This window comes from Phalacrocorax carbo, chromosome Z (genome assembly GCF_963921805.1).
Source record: "Phalacrocorax carbo chromosome Z, bPhaCar2.1, whole genome shotgun sequence".
NCBI classification, from domain to species: Eukaryota; Metazoa; Chordata; class Aves; order Suliformes; family Phalacrocoracidae; genus Phalacrocorax; species Phalacrocorax carbo.
The window spans coordinates 84,380,750-84,406,579 of NC_087548.1; the positions used below are offsets into that span (position 1 = coordinate 84,380,750).

The 25,830-nt window shown below is 41.2% G+C and overlaps 1 protein-coding gene across 1 annotated transcript; it reads left to right on the top strand.

Moving 5' to 3' along the window:
• Positions 1-77: 77 nt before the first annotated feature.
• On the top strand, positions 78-25,538 carry ARSK (arylsulfatase family member K). Its single transcript, XM_064438671.1, has 8 exons — positions 78-213; positions 6,727-6,856; positions 8,473-8,632; positions 14,977-15,259; positions 18,436-18,607; positions 20,043-20,267; positions 23,257-23,481; positions 23,563-25,538. Exons 1-8 carry the CDS (start codon positions 91-93, stop codon positions 23,835-23,837), a joined length of 1,593 nt encoding a protein of 530 aa, XP_064294741.1. The 5' UTR covers positions 78-90; the 3' UTR covers positions 23,838-25,538.
• The last annotated feature ends 292 nt before the right edge of the window (positions 25,539-25,830 follow it).

Sequence of the window (25,830 nt, forward strand, 5' to 3'; positions counted from 1 at the left end):
GCCCACCGCGGCGGCGGCGGGAAGGGGATCGGTGGACGGGATTGCCGCTGCCCCACTCTCCGTGAGGCGGCGGCGGGGGGCGCCGGGGCGATGCGGGGCGGCGGGCCGCTAGGGCGGGCCGGGCTGGCTCTGCTCCTCATGGCCGCCGCGTCCCGGGCCGGTGGGGAGCAGCCTCGGAGGCACAGCGTGGTGCTGGTGGCCTGCGACTCCCTGGTGAGTGTGCGGGGCGGGCCGGGCAGCGGCTGAGCGCGGCCGCCTTCATGAGGAGGGCTTTGTGGACGGGCGGGGCTCGGGCCCGGCCAGCGCCGTTTCGTAGAGGGCAGCGCTGCCTGGCCGACCTGGCCTCCCGTGCCGGGGTCCCGCCTCATGCGTGGGGGAGAGGCTGCCGATGTTGTCTGCCAGGGCTGTAGCAAAGCCTTTGACACTGTCTCTCACAGCATCCTCCTGGAGCTCATGGCTCAGACAGACATACTCTTAGCTGAGTAAAAAGCCGTCTGGCTGGCCGAGCCCAGAGAGTTGTGGTGAACTAAATCCAGCTGGCGGCCAGTCAAGAGCGGGGTTCCCCAGGGCTGAGTGTTGGGGCTGGTTCTTTATCAGTCAATGATAAAATTTATCTTTATTAACGATCTGGATGAGGGGATCGAGTGCACCCTCAGTCAGTTTGCAGATGACACCAAATTGGGCAGGAGTGTTGATGTGCTCGAGGGCAGGAAGGCTCTGCAGAGGGACCTGGACAGGCTGGATCCATGGGCCGAGGGCAGTTGTGTGAGGTTTAACAAGGCCCAGTGCCGGGTCCTGCCCTTGGGTCACCCCAACCCCAGGCAGCGCCCCAGGCCTGGGGCAGAGGGGCTGGGAAGTGCCCGGCGGAGAAGGCCCTGGGGGTGCTGGCTGACAGCCGGCTGGGCATGAGCCAGCAGTGCCCGGGTGGCCAAGGAGGCCACCAGCCCCCGGGCTTGTGTCAGCACTGGGGTGGCCAGCAGGGGCCGGGCAGGGATGGGGCCCCTGTGCTCGGCACTGGGGAGGCCCCACCTCGAATGCTGGGCTCAGGTTTGGGCCCCTCGGGACAAGAAGGGCCTGGAGGGGCTGGAGCGTGTCCAGAGAAGGGCAGCGGGGCTGGGGCAGGGTCTGGAGCACAAGTGTGCTGGGGGGCGGCTGAGGGGGCGGGGGGGGTTTAGCCTGGAGAAGAGGAGGCTGAGGGGAGACTGTATCTCTTTCTACAACTACCTGAAAGGAGGTTGTAGCAAGACAGGAGTTGGTCTCTTCTCCCAAGTAACAAGCAATAGAATGAGAGGAAACAGCCTCAAGCTGCGTCAGGGGGGGTTTAGATTGGATATTAGGTAAAATTTCTTTGCTGAAAGCATGGTCAGGCACTGGCATAGGCTGCTCAGAGAGGTGGGGGAGTCACCATCCCTGGGGGTTTTCAAAACACATGCAGATGTGGCACTTGGGGCCATGGTTTAGGAGGCCTGGGGGTTGTTGGGTTGGGGGTTGGAACTGATGATCCTAGAGATCTTTTCCAACCCTAATCATTTTATGAGAGTGTTTGGGGGGCTGTCTCAGCAGTGGCATTTTGTCTGACTGGGACCTCCGAGGATGTTGGCAAGGGTTTTCTGTGGCTTTACCTGGACTAGAACCATTTCCCATGAAAATAGCGCTGTTTTTTATTCTCCACCACCTCCACAGGGTGGAGGGCTTGCACAGGCCATTGAGGGCAGGCCTCCCATGTCGCTGAGACTCTAGGCAGCTTTTGTTATCTAAACCAAACTCCTCTTTCTTCCCAGGAGTGTGCTACATGTTTTCATCAGGTGCATTATAATAACCAGAACCTTCTGCTCAGGTTGTTCTGGCGGTGGGCTGTGTCACATACAGTTTGTCACCACGACTGACAGTGGATGGAGGCACGTCAGCAGGACTCGGGCGAGGGCAGCAGTGCATAGAACAGGCCTGGTGTGTAGAATGAATGCTTTTCTCTTGGCCTGAAAAGCAGAAAGGAAAGGAAGGTCACTAAACCCTGTTACTCTTGCCATTGTAAATCCTAAGAACATTAGGTCTCCACAAGAGGTGAAATGGAGAGTTTCTGTTATCACAGATGAAATGACCAAGTTAAGCTGTTGAGCATGATATATTGACTTAATTAGACTTTTATTAGGTATAACAAATAGTACAATAAACTTGTCAGATGAGTATCTACAGCTGAAAGTATAAAGGAACCAGTAGGTATGTTTTTATAATTTTCTAGTAGCTTTATTGCAGTGATTTATTGATACTTTTGTTTTAACCACCATACACTGGGAAAGAATTTTTTTTTTCAGCCGTTCACAAATACTAAGCATATTTCCTTATTTACAGCTAAATGCAGCACATTTTTCACCCTTTTCTCACCATGCTTCTGTCTGCCCACTCAGCATACCGGAAATAATGCTTTTATTAAGGTTTTACTTTAAGGAAAGGGAAAGCCTTAGTTTCTCCACCTCATCTGATCTCCCCTTTCTGTTAAATCAAACATAAACTCCATGGTATTACTTCTGAGGACTTCCACATCTCATCACTTCTCATTCCCTGTTCAGAAACCTCCACTTGGCTCCCAGGCATCTCAGAATGCCATCCTTGACTGCACAGTAAGAGTGCTCGACTTCTTGCCTGCTGCCTGTCATTCTTGGGATGAATTCTTCCTACCTATTTGGTAAACATGCATTATCCTTGTTCAAACCCTTTCTTAAAACGTGTGCTGTGATTTCAAAGATGAAGCAATAGCTCCTTATTTACTTTCCTTCCTCTGACTGTATTCTTCATTTATTTTTATTTGAGAATATCATATTTCTTAACATTCCAAAGTAATGCATGGTTTTTGTAGATGAGAATTTTTCTCCAAATCTTCAGCTTCTACTAAAACTATTATTTACCAGTAAAATGCCAGATTTGTTACAGTTTAGGTTCTGGGCCAGCTTGTCTCCAGATGCTAGCAGAAGCTGCAGACAAATCTTAGTAAGGCTTCTGTATGTCGTCCTGTTATCAGAAAGATTCTCCTGACTATCTTATGGGGATTAGTGAGGTAACCCTTACAAAAATGAAACAAAAAACCCCAGATGTTTGTGATGTTCTTTACAAAACCAGTTAAGAACAAGGTGCTGTTTCTGAAAATTATCATATTTTGTGTAGTGCAAACAAAGAAGAATACGTTAAACGAACGTTGTGAGATGGATTTGAAGGCAGAAATAGATTAACCATTTTGATTGCATCGCTAGTAGAGGACAGGAAGAGTTGGGTAGTGTTGAAGCTAGGTTTTTCAGGGAAAAAAATGCTTAAGTCCTGGGCTGTCAAAATGTCTGGGCTTTCATTTGAAAGTGTGCCTGCCTTTGTCGTGGGTGATGCGAAAGACTCACACCTGTTTTGCCAAGTGTGACAGAAATTTTCTTCGCAGTGATGCTGGACTGTGTTTGGCCTCCAGAGCAGTGAGCGCTTGCTTGAACAGCCAGCTTTCTCCTCTTGCGTCACATCGTGCACCGCGCTCCTCGCAGGGCGCGCTGGTGGAATGTGCTGGTAGGCAATTCAGCTCCTAAATTGCTGCTCGAGGTTAGCCGAGCGATGACAGGCTTTGCTTGCAATGCGGCTCATGGTCCTGGGTGAAATGTGCTTGCTTTTGTTACTCAGAATAATTGTATTGCCTCAGGTGCTTCAAAACCCACAAGTCCTGCATGGTTCTTGGAGAGCAGATTTCCAGAAATAGCTGTAGAGGTTTCACCATCTCAGCCTGGTAAAGAAGCTTACTTCCTTCACTGAATAGACATGTGGCCTGCCTGTCCAGTGTCAGAGCATGAACTCTTGTCTCCAGCTGTTCAAACAGACAATACCTTTGTTGCAGAAGCTTGCGAATAAGCTGTTGACAGGGTGGCACATCAGTCGTGTACTTTATAAGGAGCACTTTCCCCCCAAAGTTCCTTTCAAGTTCACATTGCAGATTACAGCTTTATTTCCAGTTTGCCTTACTGAATGCTTATTCTCGTTGCCACTGGTAGTAGCGTTCAGAATTAAGTGATCAGTCTTTTATCCTATTCTGCACTCCATTGGCCTGGTTTACGGTGTAGTCGTCGCTGCAGTGTGATGCTGGGATGCCACAGTTTGCTCTCCGGGTACCAAATGAAGTGATTCTCTCCACAACGCCATGTTATCCAATAGCATTTTCTGCCAGAAGCAAATGGAGGAAATTGTTTTCTTTTGCATGCAGTCCCTGCGTGGGACCCTAAAGAGTGAAGAAAGTTATGTTAGTCTCTGACTGTGGACTTAGTATATGAGCAATGGCTGGGTGGCTAGTGAGGTAATGAAGTGCTCGTGCTGTGAGGTTAAAGTATTTTAAACAGTGGAAGAATAATTCTAGTCTTAAAATATTTCAGTAATTCATAAGAATTATTTCCTACTGTGAAGCACAACTATGCAGTGCTTAACTGTTTTCTGCGTTCTTTCTGAAATGTTGCAAACTATGATTTTGTGCAGTATTCTCTGTAAATTTTCACCAGGACGATTAGTGCCTACCACTGGAGAGTCATGGTTAAGTAGTAACACTACATTCTTCAGGTTTGCTCTTGCTTATCTTTGGTGTTGGTTTTTTTTTGTCCTCTCACAAATTATTCCAGGAAATTAAACTGGTAAAACTGAAGTGAAAAATCAGAAACATATCTGCTAATGTGCAGAAACAACACAGTATGAAACTGATAGGAAGTCTTACATTGTCTACTCTGTATTCTTAAATGCTAAAGAAGAAAGAAACTATTGTTATTTCCATGTAAACTTGCCTAATGTTTCATATAGGAGAATATTATGTTAAACAAAATGTTTGTTTCAAACCATTATTTTCAAAACAAATGCAGTATTAGAAAAAAAGGCATTTTCTTAATTAAAAACTGTAGAAGCTAGCAGTTCTCAGAACCCATGCATCCATCTACCTGTTTTCTTCTAAGCTAACAGCATTTTCTGTCGTCCTTTGGAGTTTTCACTGTGACTAGGATGCCTGAGAAGCATTTGTACCTGCTTCCAATGTACCATTATTTAAAGGTGAAATTTCACAGGGGGTAAGGCCTTGGTCCTGCATTCCTTGAGACTACATATTCTTTATGTTTGGAAGTTGATGATCACAGGTCTCCATCTGAAGCAGTCACAGAGTTTTTATTAGTTGAATAAAACTGCATAGTCAGTATTAAGAGAAGGTAACTCCCATGATCCCCTGTTGGTCATATCTGCTGGTTTTTGGTTATGATTGAGCAGGAGCAAAGTGGTTGTTTAGTTGAATATTTTCTGTTGAAGAGGTAAAGCTCACTAAATAATTGTTTCCAGGATTTCTCACCTAACAAAAAAACTACAGTAAAAGCCACAGTGCAGTTTCGTACTTAATGTCATGTAGTGATAATGGTTAGCTTCAGCAGACACCAAGAACCCATTGTGCCAAAAAAGGCTTGCTCAGTGTGTAGCGTGGAAAGCATTTTTTAGTAGGCCAGTGATGGTGGTAGGGTGTGTGGATACAAAGAAGTTACTGCAGGGTTGCAAGCAATCACATACCAGCTGTTTTGCTGTGGTTTCTCACATAGGAACTATTCTCACATAATAAAAATAATTTAAAGTAACATGGTAGGATGGTCCGTTGCCCATATATGGATTGGAGGTAAGAATTTGCGTGCTAGCGTTTATTATGCAGAGGCTGATGAGGTACTTTGTACATTTCTTTAGAACAAATGAGCTAGTAGCTGATGAATTTGTAACTGGAGTTTGATGCACTCTCCTGGCCACTTTGCTTACATGCTTTTGCAAACTAAATGCTGTGCAAAACACAACTCTTAAGGTGTTTGTGCTTCTGTCACACATCTAGAGGAGGGTTACTCAGATACGTACATCCGAGTAATGTCTCTGATTGGGAGATCTGTTAACAATGTGCAGATTCACTGTCAACAGCCTCTTCACCAAAGAGCCAACCAGTAGGGCTACAGCTGAGCAAGGACCCAGGAAGGACATAACACGTGACAGAAAAAGACAGTGACCTCAGAGAGGGCAGTCTGCATGAAACCTGGTTTCATGTCATCAGAATTTTGTACAGTAAAAGTACCAATTCAAAATTTTGGGTCTGTTTAAAGTATTAAACTGGCTAAATGGTTTAAATGCTTAAAAACTCTTGCTAAAGAAATAGGTGAAATGAAGGATCAATAAAGTATCAAAAGGGAACGATTGCAGATGGCATTTCAGTGGGAGAACAGCCTTCCTTCAGCTTGCTGATCACTTTTCCAGTCCATAGTTTAAAATAAGTTCACAGAGATGTGGTGTGGATGAACCTTTGGAAAGAGAAAAAGGATAAAGGGTCACTTCTTGTTTCACAGAAATATGTACAAGCACACACATCTGCACCGAGGTTCAGACTGACTCTTTTTCATCTTTCACCATACCTATGTCTGTTGAATGCGTTGTGGCAGGACCCTAATCCTACAAGAACTGGACCTTAGAATCTGTATAGCCATAGAAAGGCTTTTTTTACCATGTAGAGGTCCAGTTATCTTTTACATTACACTTTTTGATAAGTAATCCATTTTATACTGATCTAATTAAAGCTTCTCAACACTTTATTTTCCATACCTGGGTAGAATTGGCAACATTGGAGTAATACAAGTTCAGGTTAACAAATCTATGAATTAATGCAGCCACTACTTTGGGTTATGCTGTTTATATACTGTTTTTCTCTGATTGCAGGATGGACGCTTGACGTTTTATCCAGGAAATCAGACTGTGGATTTGCCTTCCATAAACTTTATGAAAAGATACGGCACTGTCTTTCTCAATGCCTATACCAATTCTCCAATTTGTTGTCCTTCCCGCGCAGGTAAGACCAAGCAACACATCATATAAATCCTTGCCCACATCAGTTTAAATATGTGATAATGATAGCAAGTTTCAAGGAATTTAATGTTGGGGGATTTGTTCTGTTTTTCAGTAATGCCCATTTTTTTTAGTTTGTGTCTGAATTTATACAGTATTCTCATGTTTGTTCTGCTTCTTTTTCCCGTTTCTCATACTTCTTCCTTTCGTTTTTTTTTTCTCATTCTCAGGAAAAAGTATTAAGTAATAATGGCTGAATAAATCGGTGGCTGTTAGCAGTGCCTTCCGATGGCATTTATTCCAAACACTGTTAAATACATAATGTATCCTTCAGTAGCTTTAATTGAATACTTCGGTATTTTTCTTTACTTGCTGCCATCATTGTCCTGTGTTCAATTTCACACTTGCAAATTTGCTGGGAAGTTAGAAGAAAGCTGTATTCTTGACTCAAACGCTGCATCTTAAAACGTCTTTAGCCCTTTCAGTTGTTGCAAAGACCCTCCAGAGGTGCTATAAATAAAATTTGATCTATAGCTGAAAGGGAGATCCCCCTATCTCTCAAGCATACATTGGAAGAAGCAACCTTGTCCTGACTGCAGCGTGCACAGGCTGTCAGATTTAGTGTTATGATTCAGGATTCCATTTATTGATAACCTAGTCGCCTTTTCTTTTCTCAGGGTCACATTTTAAGTGACATGCCGTCAGTCTTGTTGTGTTTTTCTTGATTTTTGATTCTTTCAGCCAGTCTTTGTTGCTGAGAACAATAACCTTGTGTTAGGTTATTTAATTTTTAGAAGTTTTGTGAAAATAGCAGCTAACATTCCCAATAAGGAAGAGACTGCATGACGAATTCAATGATTCATCAATCCTGTTGAGCATTTTAGGTGGTCCACCAACATCACCATGACCAGTGGTCAGTCATCATGAGTATAGCTCTGAACGAGTGGGACATCTCTTGTTTAGCCAGTAGCTTGGCGACCTGCAAGGAACTGAGGGTACATCTGTTATGGAGGTGTCAGGGATGATACTAGGAAGGATGGTGGAAAGGGAGACTTCGGGGTCGGGAAAGTAGTATTGCCATAGTATGGGGTTGAGGGTGGCACACAGTGCTTACAGGATATTTCCATTGCTTATAAAACAGCTTACTTCTGTCTTAGAACTCCCTTTGATTCTGAATCACCAATGGGAAGAGTGAAAGAGTCTTGATAAGCTGCAAAGAAACACAGGAATTTGCTAATAAAATCTTTCCTTATAGTTCCTCTGGAACTCTTCCCTTGGTTTCATTTCTTCTTGGCTTCTTCTGTAATAATCTCATTCTGTCTCTACAGCTGGTAGTAGAGTAGATTACCCAAAAAGGATAAAACTGAGGGCATATGGTAGTTATAAAAATCATATACTCTAATTCCCTCCACAGGCATTTAACCTTAAATTCATGTTAAAATCTACCTGAAGTAAGGGGAGAGTAATAGGTTGAATTCCCTGCTCTGTTGGATCACAATGTGGACTTTTTACCTCTAAAATGATGAGAACATTGATCCCTTCTCAAGTATATTCAACTTATATTTAGACAGGAAGTACCACTTACTCATCAAAAACTGTGGTTTTTTTTCTGCCCCCCAGCTATGTGGAGCGGTCTTTTCACTCATTTAACAGAATCTTGGAATAACTTCAAAGGTCTAGATCCAGACTATGTAACGTGGATGGATCTCATGGAGAAGCATGGCTACCGCACACAGAAGTATGGGAAATTGGACTATACTTCTGGACATCATTCAGTAAGGTAATCGGATAGATTCTCTTGCTACAAGGTGGACAGGACTGAATAAATCACGTAGTGGTCTGGCAAGTGGTTTCTGCCTCTGACTGAAATGGTAGTAGGTTTAATTTAGAAGAAATTGTGTTAGGAACCTAGCAGGGGTCTGTCCTCCAACTTTACGCAGAAGCAAGCATGTCCTATGCAGATGCACTTTGGCTTTTACCTGTAGCTGGAAGGTGAATATCAAGACTCTGGTTTTACCCAACATGAACGAAGGTTATTTTCAATCATTGGTGTTGTTCCCTAAGTGAAATTCATAAACCGTTTTTGCCTTACCTTGAGACTATATTAGCAGTGTACGAAAAGCAGAACTAAGAAACATACTTGATAATCCTTGGATATTAAATATACCATCACAAAGCATGAGGTCGTTTGGGGTTTTTTTTTGAGGGCCATATGTTTTCACAGACTTGTGCTGTACTTCCTACGCTGTTAAGCTTTATTTTTAAAAAAATGTGACTACAATTACAGCAATTTGTGAAAAACACTTAAATATTAGAGACTAACTGCATTATGTTCAAAAAATAATAAACTAACGTGTCTGGATGGTTGGGACAAAATATGTTGTCTTCTGTCTGTGTAGTTTTTGTGAAGATGCACTATCTCCCTGATTGATTATGATGTCTATTGTTGAAATAATAATGAAGGGTAGCTTTTTTCTTTGATATTAAACAGGTTAGAGTTACTTAAAATTTGCTCCCTTCCCTAAAATGAGCAATCAGAAGTTGAAAGGTCACACCAGTAGTTAATAGTATGTTGCGTGTACACACTGCTTTTATCTGCAAAACACTTTATTACAGTATCCACTTCAGGAACTGGCCAAAGTAATAATTCTGTCTCCAGTTTAAGACTGTCAAAAGAGAAAAGAAAGCCTTTTTCCCTTTTTCCATATACCAGTTCTCCACTGGAAGTAAAAGACTGTTCAAATAGAGACAAAAACTTCATCTTTACGTACTTTATCAGACAGTGTACGTATCTGTGTACTACTGATGCTTCTCTCTTGTCTCTGTCTGCAGCTCTTCTTGGTAACTTAGCATCTAACTATGAACAGATGGGTGTTCAACCTCTGGTCTTTTGCTTTCAATTTCTTTTTCTGAAGACTGCATTATTCTTAAAACTCTTTTTTTTTTTCCAGTAAGAAACAAGTGCTTGTACAATGTACTAAAGTCACCTGCGACAGTATTATTCTGATTCTTTGTGCTTGCTTATGTGAATGTTGGGAAAATTTCCTCTCGGGTGAGAAATAACTGAATGCTTGCAGGTGATTGTGTTACTGTAGTGTAGAGGTGATTTGTCGTGACTGCCTCAGGCATTCGTGCTTTTCAAAAGAGCATACTCTTAACAGCAAACTGTGAAGTGCCAGTAACAGACCGTTCTTTGAGAAGGCAAAGGGTCAGATTTTGTTCTATGCAATGAAGCATGACAGAAATGATTCTATGGGTGCAGCATTCTTAAGCATTTCTAGAATAGATTTTCAGTAAATTAAAACTACTCTGAAAAATTAAAATTATCTGCAGTATTACACAGACCCTTACACTTCTCTTCTGAACCGCTTTTGTGCAGTGAAAATTCTGTGGTGATTAAATAGTATACAGTATGCACTCACCCGGTCCTTCACTGAGATAGAAGAAATGTTTTATAACATTAAAAACTATTTATCTCTAATCTAGAGTCACTCCAGGTTTAAAGAAGAGCAGCTCTGAGTAATTCCAGAAGCTCCTGGCTGCTCCTGTGGTAACTGGAACACAAAGGTGGCACTGAAAAAAAGGCTGGTGTCATAGAAAACCTCTGGATTCCAGAAGTCTTGCTTTCATTTGCCTAAGCGGAAGACCATAGGTGAATTCTGGCTTCAGTACAAAGGCCTTCACATGAGGAGTACAAAGTTGAACAAACAGATGGTCATTAGTTCTCAAATAAACTTTATTATGTAGGAATTAATGCAAAGAAAACCTTAATGTGAGACTATATAGAAGAGGAACGTAATTTTTATGTTGCTTAACTTTCTAAGTTAGTAAACTCTGCCGACTCAGAGTCTCTTGCCCACAAACATACCCATAAATGCTAAGATTCATGTTCAAGTAGTCTTGAGCAGGATTTCTGGCATGTGATAGGGCAAGGGATGTCATCTGATGAGGTCTTTCCTATTTTTCTGTTGATTGGCAATGATGAAATGTCATTTTGCATACATACTTTATACTCTTCAGGAGTGAAAATTTGCTATGGTGTCATACTTTGCCTTGAAATCTTGCTTACTCCAGCCTTCATGAACATAAGGCAGATAGCCTCTTTGTTTCCTTATCGTGGCTATCATTGTATTCTGTTTTTCTGGAATAACAGGAGGAGGAATGGCACACAGAGTGCACAGTGACCGGTTGCCATCCGTCTATCAGGATGCTGCTGGCAAGTCATCCGTACAGTGACCTGAACACTGACAGCGCCTTACTCAGTACTGACCTTTTTACTGATGTCATTAATGTTCTTGGCTATCAGTGCATGCCATTGCTTTAACCTTGCTCATGTACCTGTTTTGTCTGGTACTCTCACATTGGAATGGTTGAACTGATACCATTCTAAATGTTTTGGTACAAGTCTCCACAGATAAGAAATAAATAAAGACAACTCAGGATTTTGCAAAACTGCGGCGCCACCAGTATCAGTGGTGTTGCAATCATGTACTCTGATTTTTCTTATTCTGCCGTGTATAGATTTATCTACTTCAGCAATAAGGTTCAAGTCTCCCAACCAAAAATTAGGATGTCATGTCCCAACCCTAAAGAACAAGGGAGAGCAACCAAGGTTCTAATGGTCCCCTGGGACTAAATTAAGGTGAAATGACACCAAATGATCCATTAAACATTTTATTTCAACACAGGAGTAACTTGACCTTGAAAAGGCAACTTAAAATTGAAAACATGGAAAAGTGTTGATGGTAGGGGTCCTCATTAAGAATGACAGAATTTAGTCATTACTAAATGTCCAATTACTGAATTCTTAATGCTGTGAAGTCTATGGTGTTGCAGTTTTTAATTATTTTTTGTCTTAGGCCTTTATCTTACGTTCTCACCTGGTGCAAATTGTCGACAAGTTTTTTCTTACCTTCCCTTCAGTGAGACTTTGAGATCTGTACTTAACAGGATCAAGCCCTTATTGTTATTTGAATAAGTGAGGGTAGAGGTTGAGAATAAATGAAAATAAACACACGGTTAGTCAGCCTTTCCATGGCTACACAAGAGGAATTTGAAAACAGCAGTTTACACAGTTTTTAATTCAAAAAAATAAATCTACAAATAGAATTCCTCCTCTTCCTTGCATGGCATCTGTGTAGACATTTAAAAACTCCAAGAGGCCAATTAAGTAACCTATAAATGATGTGGAGGAGTTTTAAGAAAGGTTCCTGTTCATTGTGGAGTTAATTAAAATGTCCTGCTGCTTTAACTTCTTGTTAAAAAGAGTCTAGTGAATGGATATAGAACAGTTCAGCCAGTACAAGATTCAGCAGGCAGTATTATCTCTTTAAAAACTTTTTCTTAAGCACATATGTTGTTTCTTTAAACAACAAGACCAAAACCTGCCACTGCTCCCTGATTCCATATTTACCTGATAAAAAAAGAATTGTTAACTCTTCTGCTGCAATGTTTTAGTGGTGTGACATAAATTGGTTCTGCTTTGTCCTAACGTATTGCAAATAGTGGATTGCTACCGCAAATCATCCTTGTAACTACATAAGTTTGCATATCTTAAAAATACAAATACATAGTGAAATGTACTGAGTATCCATCTGAATGTGACTTGCTCTTAAGACAATTATTCATAGCTGTGAATTAATGAGATTTGAGGAAGAGGGCTTCTAGGAAGTGATACAAAGAAATCTGTACTAAGAGAGGAAGAGCTCGATCTTCAGCCTCTGGACTGTCGAATACGTGAAGCCGATCCTTCCTCAAGTCAAAAGGACTCCACATGTCCTTTTGAATGGCAGTAGCCATCTTCAATTAAAATTTAAAACAGATGTAGTTACTGACTGTTATGTAATTACTGTCACTTGGATTAATAATGATAGTAGTTCATTAAGCTTTATCTTCAGTATTGCATTGTTCTATTACCATCCTTTATTTATCATTGTTTTTCCCATTGTATGTTTGTTACAACTGCTGGAGCACTGGCTGCTCACAAAGGGGATATGATCCCTCTTCATTCTCACTGAAAATGTTGAAAATCCAAATTAATTTCTGAAGCTTTTAAGTAATTATTTGTCAAGTCCCTGCTCTTTCCTTTTAAATTCAAGATTCCGATCTAGTATTGCCCCCTTTTTCAACTCTCCATCTGGCTTTTTGAAGAGTCTTATTTTGGCATATCTTTTTATCCTGCTCTTCCTAAGTATTAGTTTTCCTCTTGGATGTGTCAAAACGTCTTCTTTGTTGCTCCAGAATATGGAAGGGGTCTGAAGTGGGATTTTTTTTGAGGGTTTTTTTTTTAGTTTTAGGGGGTTTGATTTTCTTTTTTTTTAACTTGATCCTAACATCTGTCTGATTGGATAGTCAGACTGGCCTATGGCCTACATAATAATTTTTTCTGTATAGTCAGTATTATGACATTAGATGGAATTTGACACACACCCTCCTTTGCCATAATTTCTTTTTAATCTTTATGAAATGTGTTTTCTCTGTAGACTATCTTATGACCTTAACTTGTTCTAGGAGATTTGTTTAAGCCGGTTTACCTTGAAAGCGTGAGCCTAAACAACGAGTTAAAACAGTAATACAAAATCATTGTTACAGATAACTCTGTACTGGTTAGATGTTCTTTATATAATAATAATGATGTATTTTGATGAAAGGATATGATCAAGCCTTGAGCAGCTTCATATGTTCTTTCATAATCTCTGGTTATATTGAAATTGCGATGAACAAAATGAAGATTAGTCAAGGTCTTAAATGGGCTGTTTTCTCCCAACCCTTGTTTATGGCAGTTGTGGTGTCATTCAGTCTGGCAAAGAAATAAGGACATCAGCAGCTCAGATTTCTCAGTGTTTTAGAGAGGCAACAACTGTCATGATATTAGAAAAACTGTTCAAAAATACTTTATCATTAGTGTTGTCTTTTTTTCCCTTCTTGCTTTTCCTACAGCCTTCTTCTCTGTTATTCCCTTTTCTTGACAGCAGTTATCAACTATATTAAAAGCAATTGTACAAGCTAAATCACTCTTACATATTTTTGTTGTGATAGAGTTCAAAAATATTGGAATAGTACAATCCAGAACCAGAACGTTGCCTCTAAAGGCAAGTTATTTCCCACAGGGCTTTTTCAAATAACAAAAATCTAAGGCCCTCTTTGCCAGATAAATAGTATGTGAATCCATGCCAGAATGGGGATCAGGGTCAGCAAGATGGAGGTGCTGTTTCTAAATATTATTTTGTAGATGTGAGAAGAGCCATTCTGACATGAAGTTTTAATAAACAAAGGAGATTCAGGAGCAGAAGACAATGGCTAAAGCTTTGAGTATAAAATACTTGTACAATAGTTATTCATAGAATCATAGAATCGTTAAGGTTGGAAGAGACCCTTAGGATCATCGAGTCCAACTGCTAACCTATCACTGCCAAGTCCTCCACTGAACCATATCCTCCAGCACCCACGTCTGCCCTTCTTTTAAATACCTCCAGGGATGGAGACTCCCCCACCTCCCCGGGCAGCCTGTTCCAATGCCTGACAACCCTTTCGGTGAAGAAGATTTTCCTAATGACCAACCTAAACTTCCCCTGGCGCAGCTTGAGGCCATTTCCTCTCGTCCTATTGCTTGTTACTAGGGAGAAGAGACTGACCTGTGCCTCACTACACCCTCCTTTCAGGCAGCTGCAGAGGGCGAGAAGGGCTCCCCTCAGCCCCCTCTTCTCCAGGCTAAACCCCCCCAGCCCCCTCAGCCGCCCCCCAGCACACTTGTGCTCCAGACCCTGCCCCAGCCCCGCTGCCCTTCTCTGGACACGCTCCAGCCCCTCCAGGCCCTTCTTGTCCCGAGGGGCCCAAACCTGAGCCCAGCACTCGAGGTGGGGCCTCCCCAGGGCCGAGCACAGGGGCCCCATCCCTGCCCGGCTCCTGCTGGCCACACCAGCGCTGACACAAGCCTGGGTGCCATTGGGTTTCTTGGCCGCCTGATTGATCCGTTGCATAACAATTCTCCTTTATGCAGACATTACAAATAGATTGCAGCTACAAGTATAGGGGAAGTTCTTCAGGATTTCTTAACTCTTGTCTTGGAGGAGAAGTGAGGAAGACATTTCCCACTGAGTAGGTATCTTGTGTATTTTTTCTCAGTAACCGTGTGGAAGCGTGGACTAGGGATGTTGACTTCCTGCTCCGACAAGAAGGGAGACCAATGGTAAATCTTACTGGCGATAGGAAGCATGTGAGAGTGATGGAAGCAGATTGGCGGAATACTGACAAAGCAGTAAATTGGCTAAAGGAAGAAGCCACTAACCTTACTCAACCGTTTGTTCTTTACTTGGGACTGAATTTACCACACCCATATCCATCACCCTATGCAGGAGAAAATTTTGGATCATCTACATTTTTAACATCTCCCTATTGGCTTGAAAAGGTATGTGAAGGTGAAATTTGAATATAAATTTATTTATAACTGTACTTAATTATGAGCAGTTTTTTATTCCTCACATGATTTTCCAAGTTGGACCTAGTTTTGATGTTTCAGTACACAGTAAGAAGGTACTTGGGTGAGATGTTAGACTTCTGATTTAAGGCTAAGCAAAAAGAAGTGAAGAGTTTCTGTTGTAGGAAAGGGTTTGTTAGCAGTAGTCACTGAATCAATAAAGAAATTTGGAGTTCAGTGGCTAGAAATGCATTAAGCGGAGAATGAAATTGTTGCTATGCTTAGCTGTAAATTTTTTTCAGTTATGGTCTGGAGTTTTTTGTTTATAACATTCTGTATTGTGCTTGTTATAAGTGATGCTATACATAATGATTCTGAGTTTCAGAAACAGAGGTTGACTTTTCTTACAGTATGAACCTAGAATGTGAAGTTGTAAGACACAGCAGAAGTCTCTCTTTCCTGTTAACTTCTTTCTGTGCTACTGTAGCTTTTCAGTGTTTTCAGAGTGCAGAAAAGTCCCATTATGTCTGTAGGTGGAAAGCTAATAGCACTCCCTTCCAAAGTAAATATTTTTTCTCTGTCTTGTGTGGTCTCCCAGTGCCATTATCTGTCATAAAAGTATAAATGGGTTACAACAGCTTTCACTGCATAAAGGCATTAAGAGTGTCTACAGCTGAAGAACCGAGCACTAGGTTTGAAAAGGCTTTATTCTTACTTCAAAAAACCCATATGCAATTTATATAACTCATTTGGCCTTTCTACTGGGGAACTGCAAAATCTCTTTATCTAGATGCAACAAAAATAAAAAGACTTAGTTAAAAAGATGTACAAGTGAAGGCTGGGAGTTGGGAATTTCTTTGTAACAGTGAGGGTTGTGGGTTCTTTTCTTCTAGGAATGGTGAGAAGTTTGTGGGTAAAGGAAGAGCATGGGGGAAACCCTTCCTTTGCAAAAAGCAAGATCTAGCTTGGATATGAAGGACAACTTTCTAGGTGCTAATGCTAGATTAGACATGTCCTGGGAAGTGGGGTGCCTTCTTCCAAGTCACAGACAGAGTTATAACATCTCTGACAAATCTTTGTCATGCTTAATCCAGTTAGAGTACTTAAACTCATTGGTTTGCTGAGGTCCTTTCTACTACTACATATACATACTCAGATATGTGAACCCCATATTACCATTTATTCACCATTGCCTGATTCTTCTGGAATCTATCTGTGCTTTGGCCATGGAAGAAGCAGTCTTTGAAAATGGCAGAGATCAATCTTGTGAAGAAGTTTGAGTGCATAAATGAAGAACTTGAGTTAAATTATATGTTCACTAGGGAGCTAGTACAGAACAGCGTATCAACACGGTATGTTTATGAAAGCCTGTGTTGCTAAGCAGATGGTCCCCTGTATTGTGCACAAGCTGGCACTTTTTGGGGGCATGTGGCTTCTTCCCTAGCTGTGAGTTACGACAGACAGACAAAGGGATTATGACTTTGTGAATTCTTAAAACAAGGTTGTAGTCCTATAGAAAAGGGTTCAGTCTTCTGACAAATCATGGACGGAGAGGGGCACTTTTTGCTCCCATGCTATCTTAAGCAAGTAATAAATACAATTTGAGGAGTCTAAAATGTGACTTTATGTAGCCAAGGACCTTCAGCGATAAAATGACTGAAGCAGTTTTCTGCTATTATTTTCTCTTCTGTGATTTCTTCTTGCAGCCTATTTTTTGTAGGGCCTAAGGAAACTTAGGTTTTGGTACATCTGACTATTACAAAGCCGGGTTTTATCCCTATGGGCACTTTAACTCTTGCGGTCTTACCAACTGTTTAGATGACTTAATACATCTGCTAGACAGTTCAGGAGAGAGCATTGGCTGTTGTGAGAGGTGGAACTTCGCAGGTATTGGAACACGTGGCCGTAACGGCCCTGGTGGTCAAAGACAGGCCCTTGTGCTCGAGAGACAGACACTACGCTAGTAGCTCCCCAGACAGCTCTTAGTTACCTGTGCCACACAGGTGTGGGGCAAAACCAAACCAGGTTTGGCAGGGATCAATACTTACATTGCCATACAAATAAACAGATGTAGTGCTGCTAGGGACAACTTTGGCCTGATTGCTTCTGTGCTGCGTGGGGCCCCTTGGGCTGTAAGCGCCTCAGTTATTTTATCAGGAACCAGTGCTGCCTGTCTTTGAGGCCAGCCCAGGAGCGAAGCTGTGGCTGCAGCCCTGGGAACGTGCTGCGCAGGCACCCCAGTTGCTGTGGCATAATCTAGGCCTCGGCTCTGTTTCTTAGAGAAGGTTTTCAGAGGTAAATGAGAGCAACAGGTGTGGTTTTACTTAATAAACTTAGGTTGTCCATACCGAGATTACATCTTCTCTGCTTTGTGGTAATTTGTGCTTTAAGTCTACAATATAGAAGTAATTAACTGTTAAATGCAGCACTTAAGGGAATTCTTACAAGTGTGTCTGGCTAGGCTAAATGCGTGCGTCAAACTTTGAGGCTATAGAGGTGGTACTGCAGCGCACAGTATCTGTGAGCATGCCGGTTTGAATATACAAATCCAGCATTATTTGTAATCGATTGGCTCCTACCTTTTAGTTTCAAACTGACCTTACACTTCTTTGTAACAAAACATATTGACATCTGTAGAAAGAAATAGAGAAGTATTCGAAAACTGGGTTAATGTAGTGAACTCTTTTTATCAAGATGTCAAGAGTTGTCATGCACTGTCGTGGAGACCCTACCAGACTAAATTTCTGTGTTGTTCTGTAGGGTCACATAACACCTTATATTTTTGATACATACGTTTTATAGTTATACTATAGTTAATGAGACAGTATGCCAATACTTCTGTACCTGCTCTAGAGTACAGATCTAGAGGATTGTTCTGCGGTATCTCGCTTGAAAAAAAAAAAAAAGTCAGCTGGTAAAGCACATATTTCTGGCTCCTAGGCTTAGTTTCTAGCTGATTTTTATAGCTCTCTCTTAAAATGACTTGATACCTGTGGAAGCAGAGGCAAAGTCCAAAGAAGGTATCAGCACCATGTAACAGATAAGCAGCTGGTGCTTTCTCAAATTGAGAACTGTGAATTTATGCTAAGTAGTTTAAATTAAAACTGTTTTTAAAAATTTTGTCTAATTCAGTTGCTAAAGTAATGTTAATTTCCTCTTATTTTTAGGTAACTTATGAAGCTATTAAAATACCCAAGTGGTCTTCTTTTTCAGAGATGCATCCAGTAGACTATTACTCATCTTACACCAAGAATTGCACAGGAGAGTTTACAAAGCAAGAAGTGAAAAATATTAGAGCATTTTATTATGCTATGTGTGCTGAGACAGATGCCATGCTGGGTAGGTAATGCTTTATTATGCATTTTATGGATTTTCTTGCTCTGATTTGTTTTAAGAAAACGCTGGTAGGGCTGGTCTTCTGGAAAAAAAACCCACAATTCAGGTCTGGGATTAAGTCACATGGATGTTCCTTAATCAGTCTATATGATAAATAACTGGATAGCTTTTCAGGCTGTTGCAGAGTGAATTCAGAGCACTCTGACCAGTAATCACAACCACCAGCCAGAGACCCTGTAAAAGCCCAGTAACTGCAGCAAAATGTTCCTTGACCCTTGTGTAAGAGGAGCTAAATGATCTTTGAGTAACTGTTAACTGAAAAATGGAAACAACTGTGAAGGGGACTGACCAGCCAAGCAAAGGTGTAAGGATAGATAAATTTTAGGGCATAAGCATGTTCCTTGGAGGTTGATTTCAAATGCATAGGCTGGAGGACAGCTACTACACATAGGCTAAACAGTAAGGTTACCTTTGAAGTCTCCCTTAGCAGCATATTATTGGAAGTTAAGGAAGGAGAAAAACACACCCTAATTAGGCATTCAGAATCCTTCCTAGTTTGCAGTAAGGTCTAAATACATAAAAATTATAATACAAGTTGGAGTTCATTTACAGTATTTTATTTCTTAATTTGAAAAGTGACCATGAAACAACAAGAACTTCCTTGCACTGTAATATGAATTAATGAATAGATAAGCTGATCTTTTTAGCAATGTTAGAATGATAAAGAAATTTAAAAGACACAGAATTAGTCTTCCACATTTTATGAGAGAAAAAAGATCAACGGGAGCCTGCCAGTTTTAGGAAAGGAAGGTACTGCAAAGTGTCTGCACTGGGGATTAATTTGGTAATGTGTTTTAAGTTTTCAATTAGTCTGTTTAAGCAAGAATCCTCTTTGTGTTTTAAAGTTAAAGATGTGCAAGCGCTGTGCTCATTACTGACTCCATTGATCTTGGCCCTGTCTTCATTGCACAAATGTACATGCAAGGGGCTGCTGTGGGGATATAGGCACAGGAATGAGAGACTTCCACTGATCATGTGTGGGGTGAACACTGCCAAGAGTCCTTCACTCTGAATGTGTAGTGTCAGGGCTTCTGCTGACCTATTTTACTGCTGTTGAAATAAGTGTTATTAGCTACACTAGAAATTAAACAAAGGTGGCGACAGCAAAAATGCAGCGTGTCCCGTGGTGCATCCTTCCCTTACGAAATTCTTCTGGTTGTTGTTCAGTGCCCTCCACAATTCCTTGGGAGCCAGACCCCTCACTGCCACTGCATGTTATTCTGGGCTGAACAGTTTTGGGCTTTGCCCTCTGTGGCAAAGAGAGGAGTTTCCAACCCTCCATCTAGGATTCCTCGGGGTCTGCGTGCTGCTTTGCAGGTACAGAACTTGGGAGGAATATTTTGAAGGTATCCTTTTCAGTATCTTTTCCTTGTTGCAGGTGAGGTTATTTCAGCTCTGAGAGATACTGGGCTTCTTAAAAAAACAATCATCATATTCACTGCAGATCATGGAGAACTTGCTATGGAACACCGGCAGTTCTATAAAATGAGCATGTATGAAGGAAGTTCCCATGTTCCTCTTCTAGTTATGGGGCCAGGCGTAAAAGCACAGCAGCAAGTACCAAATGTGGTATCTCTTGTGGATATATATCCTACAATGCTTGGTGAGTTAAGTAATTTCAGGTGAAACCTTTTTCCCCCAGTTATTATTATTACTATGCATTTGTATTATAGTCAGAATTACGTCTCCACTTTGTGAGGCAATGTAGTAACACAACAGGAGATAACAATTTGTCTGTGGAGCACGCATACAGACAATACAAAATGCAGGTGGTTCTAAAATTAAATAAAGGAACTGGTGTTTCTTATTACTGCTTCTGTCATCAACACAATTACAGTGAGTGATTGTATATAGGATTATTATAAAAACCAATCAGATGTGTTTTAGATATGAATTATCGTTGCAGCCTTCATACCTAACAGCTTACTATAGAAATTACAGTGTAACTGCATCCAGAGGTCAGATTAAATCTGAAAATATGGCAGCTTCATTAGCTTACCAAAGGAATGTCCTTTATGAAGGGTCACGTGGAAGAAACATGATAAAGACTTTGTAGAGGAAGTGTACAGTTGATCTGGGCAAGCATAATAAGATATGATGATGGATATGGATATCCATTCTTCTTGGATATGGAAATATTTTGGGGCAGAGAATCAAATAAAAAGGACTGACATCAGATTACTTAGGCACAGATGGAAATTACTTTTAAGGGAGAATTTTTGAACAGTTATAAAGCATGCAAGAGATGAATCTCATTGGAACTAAACATTAGTCCCTGTTCCAATATCTGGGATCTTTTAGGCTACCAATCAGAAAAATGTTCTTCTCAAGGCAGTCTGCAAAGCTCATTCTTAAAGTGTCACATGTACACTGCAATTGCCTGAGAATACATGGGGCAGTAGATAAAACTGTATTTCTGTCAGTAAAAGACAGTGAAAAATCCTTTTCTGAATGTTAAGTTGATTTTCTGAAAATAGGATGAACGATATTTATCTGTCTCTTCACAAAACTTTTGAACCACTTATCCAGTTGAAAATAGGATATAATATGAGTAGCTTTCTCTTCCAAATTCTGATGTCAAATCTTTTAGATATATATATAAAGTAATCTGTGTTAGATATGGTTCTTAGAGAAGTTGTGGTATCGTACATAAAGAGTTAAAAAATCTCTGTTTTTCCTCTTTGTGCCTTTTCCCACAGTCAGGTGGCTTAACATCCTTCCTTCTTGTTCTTTTCCTCCTTTTGTTTCCTCCCAGAACTTTGTGTTTTTAAGTCCCTCCCTTTGGTTCTGGCAGTTCCCCTTCCCTGTAATCTGAATGTCAAAAAAGCCACATCAAGATGAATGTGAAAACACAAAGAATCATCTCTGTCATCTGTTACCTCTTCAGGCTGCACGTACTGCTGAGTAGTGAGGGACAGATTTCAAGTCTGGTTTATTTGTGATAAATGTAATTGCTTTGCCTTGCGTTGTCTCAGGGCAATAACCTCTCCTAAGACGCCATCCAAATGCTTTGCTCAGTACTTCCTCCTTTGCTGACTTTGAGATTAGGCACACCCTATAGCGGTGTGGTACAGGTGCTTTGATGCCAGCAGAGCCTGTGTGATACGGATAATTCATCCAGGAGTGCAACAGCTCTTCCATTTTTCAAAAGAACATAGCATAACCTTTCCTCCCTCCAGACAGCGCTGGCTTTGCTGGTCTGGATGGATGTACCTTTGGGTCTCTGTTGGCAAAGCAGGAGCTGCTGAAGGTGCCAGCCTGGAGCATTCTTTGCATGTGGAGAATGCCGTTACTCCAGTTAATAGCATTACTGGTTTAGGATGACAGAAGAGGAAGGCCTATATCCCCCCTTCATTTGTTCAAATGTAGTATGTGTTTGTTCAAGTTTTTAGCCCACACACTGGAAGCTACTGCGTTTACATGTTACAGGTCTTCCTAGGGCTTTCTTCACTTCCTACAGTGTTTCCTAGTGCTTCCTACAGGCTAAAATGCTGGCCTTTTTATCTACTAGAGGAAGAACTACAGATTAAAGACGGGCATATATGCTGTAGAAGCAGAGGAGAGAAAGGAAGATATGTGCTGATGAGGGAAGAAGTCACCTGTGGGCAATCTGTGTGCACCGAGTATCACCAATGGGTGTAGAACAGAAGATAAAACACTACCACAGCACTCTGTGAAATGCGAAGTGTTGAGTTTTGAATGACTATATGCTATGTTCAGTAGGGTGATTTAACGTAGGAGTACCATCATACCCTGTTTTTAGGACAAGCCGAAGTTTAGGTAACATCCTTGGGATTCTCAGCTGTGTTTTTCAGAATGTCTCTGAGAGATCTTTGCAGCCTCTTAATATGGACCTGATCTTTGGGAGCTAGAGAGACTTGTGATGTAAGTTGATCCTGAGGAGATTATTCAAATTACAGCATCTTCTAGGGGCCATCTAGTAGGCCATAGAGTCATCCAGCGTTCTACATATGTGCACTGTGTTGATACCACCTCCGATACCACCTGCGTCTCCATCCCTTCCAGAGAAGCAAGCGGCCCTGTTCCTCAGTTTCCCCACCAGTTATAGGTGATAACCGTAAGGGCCACCTTTTGTGAAGTGTTTCATAATTCACTGATGAAGGATGCTAGATAGGAGCTTAGCACCATTATTAAAACAGAAATTAAGGGGTAGACTATGTTGGATATGGAGCTTTTAGAGTCCTTTCATGCTATGACAATCTCTTTCTCCTGCCTGACGTGGTCAGAGCAGAAGGGAAGGGTATAAAACCATGACTAGAAAAAATAAAAAAGCACCACCTATCACCAGAGGCTACTGCAGTCACTTTTAACAAACACCTGTTAAAGACTGATGTAGACATAGCTGGTACTGCTTCTGATCAAGATGGTGGGCAGCTGGCCTTGGAAAGTTCTTGAAGGTTTTTTTTATTATCTGTGTACGTTGGGGTTTCCGTGTTCTACAAGGACAATAAATCGGAATGCATTTTTTATTACTGAAATAGAATTTATGTTTGGGCACCTGTAGCATCGTGTTAGGATTTTGTAATCACAGTAACTGCAGTAGCGTTTTGACTTTGTATATCTTTGCTTAGATATAGCAAGAATTCCTGTCCCACAAAACCTCAGTGGATATTCTCTTACACCACTGCTACGTGGAAAGGCTGAAAACGAAGTGTCACCCAGAGGGCCTCGGCCCTCGTGGGTGTTGAGCGAGTTCCACGGATGCAACACAAATTCTTCCATGTACATGCTTCGAACCGGCACATGGAAATACATCGCGTATGCAGATGGCCGTTCAGTACTCCCACAGCTGTTTGGTATGTCACAGCTTTTATCTCCTCGCTCATTAATGTATTTAAATGTAAATTGGCTCTTAACTGACTTTTTGTTTGTTCCAGACCTTACTGCCGATCCAGATGAGCTAACAAACGTTGCCATAAAATTCCCGGTAGTTGCACATTCCTTGGACAAACTGCTCCGCTCTATAGTAAACTATCCAAAGGTTTCCTCTTCTGTTCAGGAGTATAACAAGAGACAGTTTATCAGTTGGAAACAAAGTTTGGGTCAGAATTACTCAAATGTTATTGCCAACCTTAGGTGGCATCAAGACTGGTTAAAGGAACCTAAAAAATACGAGAATGCAATTGACAAGTGGCTTAGTCAAAGTCGGTAAATGGAAACAACCTACATGTCTTATAACGTGTTTTATAATATGACTGAGGATATGCAAACGTTCTGCATTTGTAATATTATGCTCTATTTCAAGTGTTAGAATTATTGTTTTATATAAGCTATTGAAAGCAAAGATGCCTGATCAATTATCACTTTGTGTTAGAAGGCCAAAAGCTTTTTATGTAACTAGCACAACAAATCTAGACTTTTACATGTTATAATTCTGTAACACTTAAGTATACATAGGAAGGATCGTACATAAGTACTAATTACATGTATGGAATATTTAGCTGGTCGCAAAAATGCAGAGTATTAAGCATTAGAACTCAACAGGGGTTTCCATTTCTAAGGACAGTCTAAAGCAAAGAATTTGAAATGTAGTGTAGCAGGATGCCAGTTCCAGGGGAATGTGCTGGAGCCAACTTTCCATACAGACAGATTTTAAGTATACAGTGAATGCACTTTCGTCCACCTTAGAGAAGCTGTAGCGGTTAAAATGTCGTCAACAGCTAGTATTGGTCTGAATGCAGAGGCAACTTGCTGAAGTACGTAGTGTGTCGGCATTCCTGTTTTATACATGATTGACTCCACCTTTTCAAGACCCACCTTCTAATCTCTTGCTTTTGGATCTGGTACTCACCACTCCGTGCTGTTTAAATTTTCGCAGTATGCGTGAGTTAATTAATTGGACATGTGCACAAGTGAAGAGGAATCTGGTCTCCGGTCACTGCCTGAAATAAAATAAAAAACCCAACCCAAAACAAACCCCTCTGACCCAGCCTGGGAGTAGAGCAGTCCCCTGAGAAGTGATAGTGTGACCTGCATAGTGTAAGACAAAAACTGCTTGAATAAATCTCCATTGCACAGTTAGATTCTGCAGGTTGATGTGCCTCAAGGAGTGGAGAACTGGAACCTGCAGTGTGCATAGAGGAGATGCAACTGAAGCTTGTAGAAGAAGGTAACATAAAGATGCTATTTTACATATTTCCCATGGACCTGATAAAAGAAACCAAAGCAGTTGGGAAGAAGGTAACGTTTAGCCAGTAACTGTTCCACTTAAGGAAAAAAATGTAACTGCAGCAGCACTTGCATTTGCTTATTCTTGGTCACGGTTGTTGCTGCTATAGTAACAATTCAGGATGACATGATCCTTCACACCTAAATGCTTTCTGGAATCGGCGATGAAACGCTCCGCGGAAGCAGTAAGCTAGAGAAAGTAAACATGAAAAGTCCAGGTCTTCTCTGGTGGCTAAGCACGCCACATGCATTTCGTAAGCTACTGACCGCACTAGAACTAGGTACATATTTATGAATATTTTAGCCGTTTCATGGTTTTGTGTTCATAGAACATTAAGACTAAGCTTTATACTACTTACCACTACGGTAGCAGTTTTTCCCTTTTTTTTTTTCTTTCTGGTAGGCAGGGAACAAATTAGTAGCCAAAATAAACCTTCAAACATTGTAGCACGTGTCATTATTAATCTTGCTAAAATGAGTTTGGATAGTGATGAAATAATTTCAACAAAAAACACATCTCAGCAGTGTAATGTAAAGCAGCTGCATAAGAAGAGAAAATAAATATATCCATATGAAGGCTCATTTAGCAGGGAAAAGAATAAATAGACTGAGCACTTTCCGGAGGTCTGGACAGAATGCAGTACCTTGTGCGGGACATAGCAACATAAAATTGTGGTGAACTGGATGTGTTTTATGTGCGTGCTTTTTTTAACGACTGTTTAAAGAAATTATGGAAAACGTTTAAAGAATTTACTAGGGAAAATTGTACTTTGTCAGTTCTGCGGACTGCTTTCTGTAAAGACACGAGCCTGCGAGATGCACTTTGTCATCAGCGTTAGGCTTACGAAAATGCAGTTTGTGAAACTCTGTGAAACAGCAAAACACATTGGAAAAACAAACTTCCGACTGTAATTCCTTGCCACAACTCCTGGTATCACGGACCGTCCAGAGATGCGTGGTGTGCAGCGGCAGGTTCG

Coding starts and splice junctions, on each gene's coding strand:
- ARSK (XM_064438671.1), top strand. CDS start 91: ATGCGGGGCGGCGGGCCGCTAGGGCGGGCCGGGCTGGCTCTGCTCCTC. Junction 214..6,726: donor TGGTGGCCTGCGACTCCCTG/GTGAGTGTGCGG, acceptor CTCTGATTGCAG/GATGGACGCTTGACGTTTTA. Junction 6,857..8,472: donor TTGTTGTCCTTCCCGCGCAG/GTAAGACCAAGC, acceptor TCTGCCCCCCAG/CTATGTGGAGCGGTCTTTTC.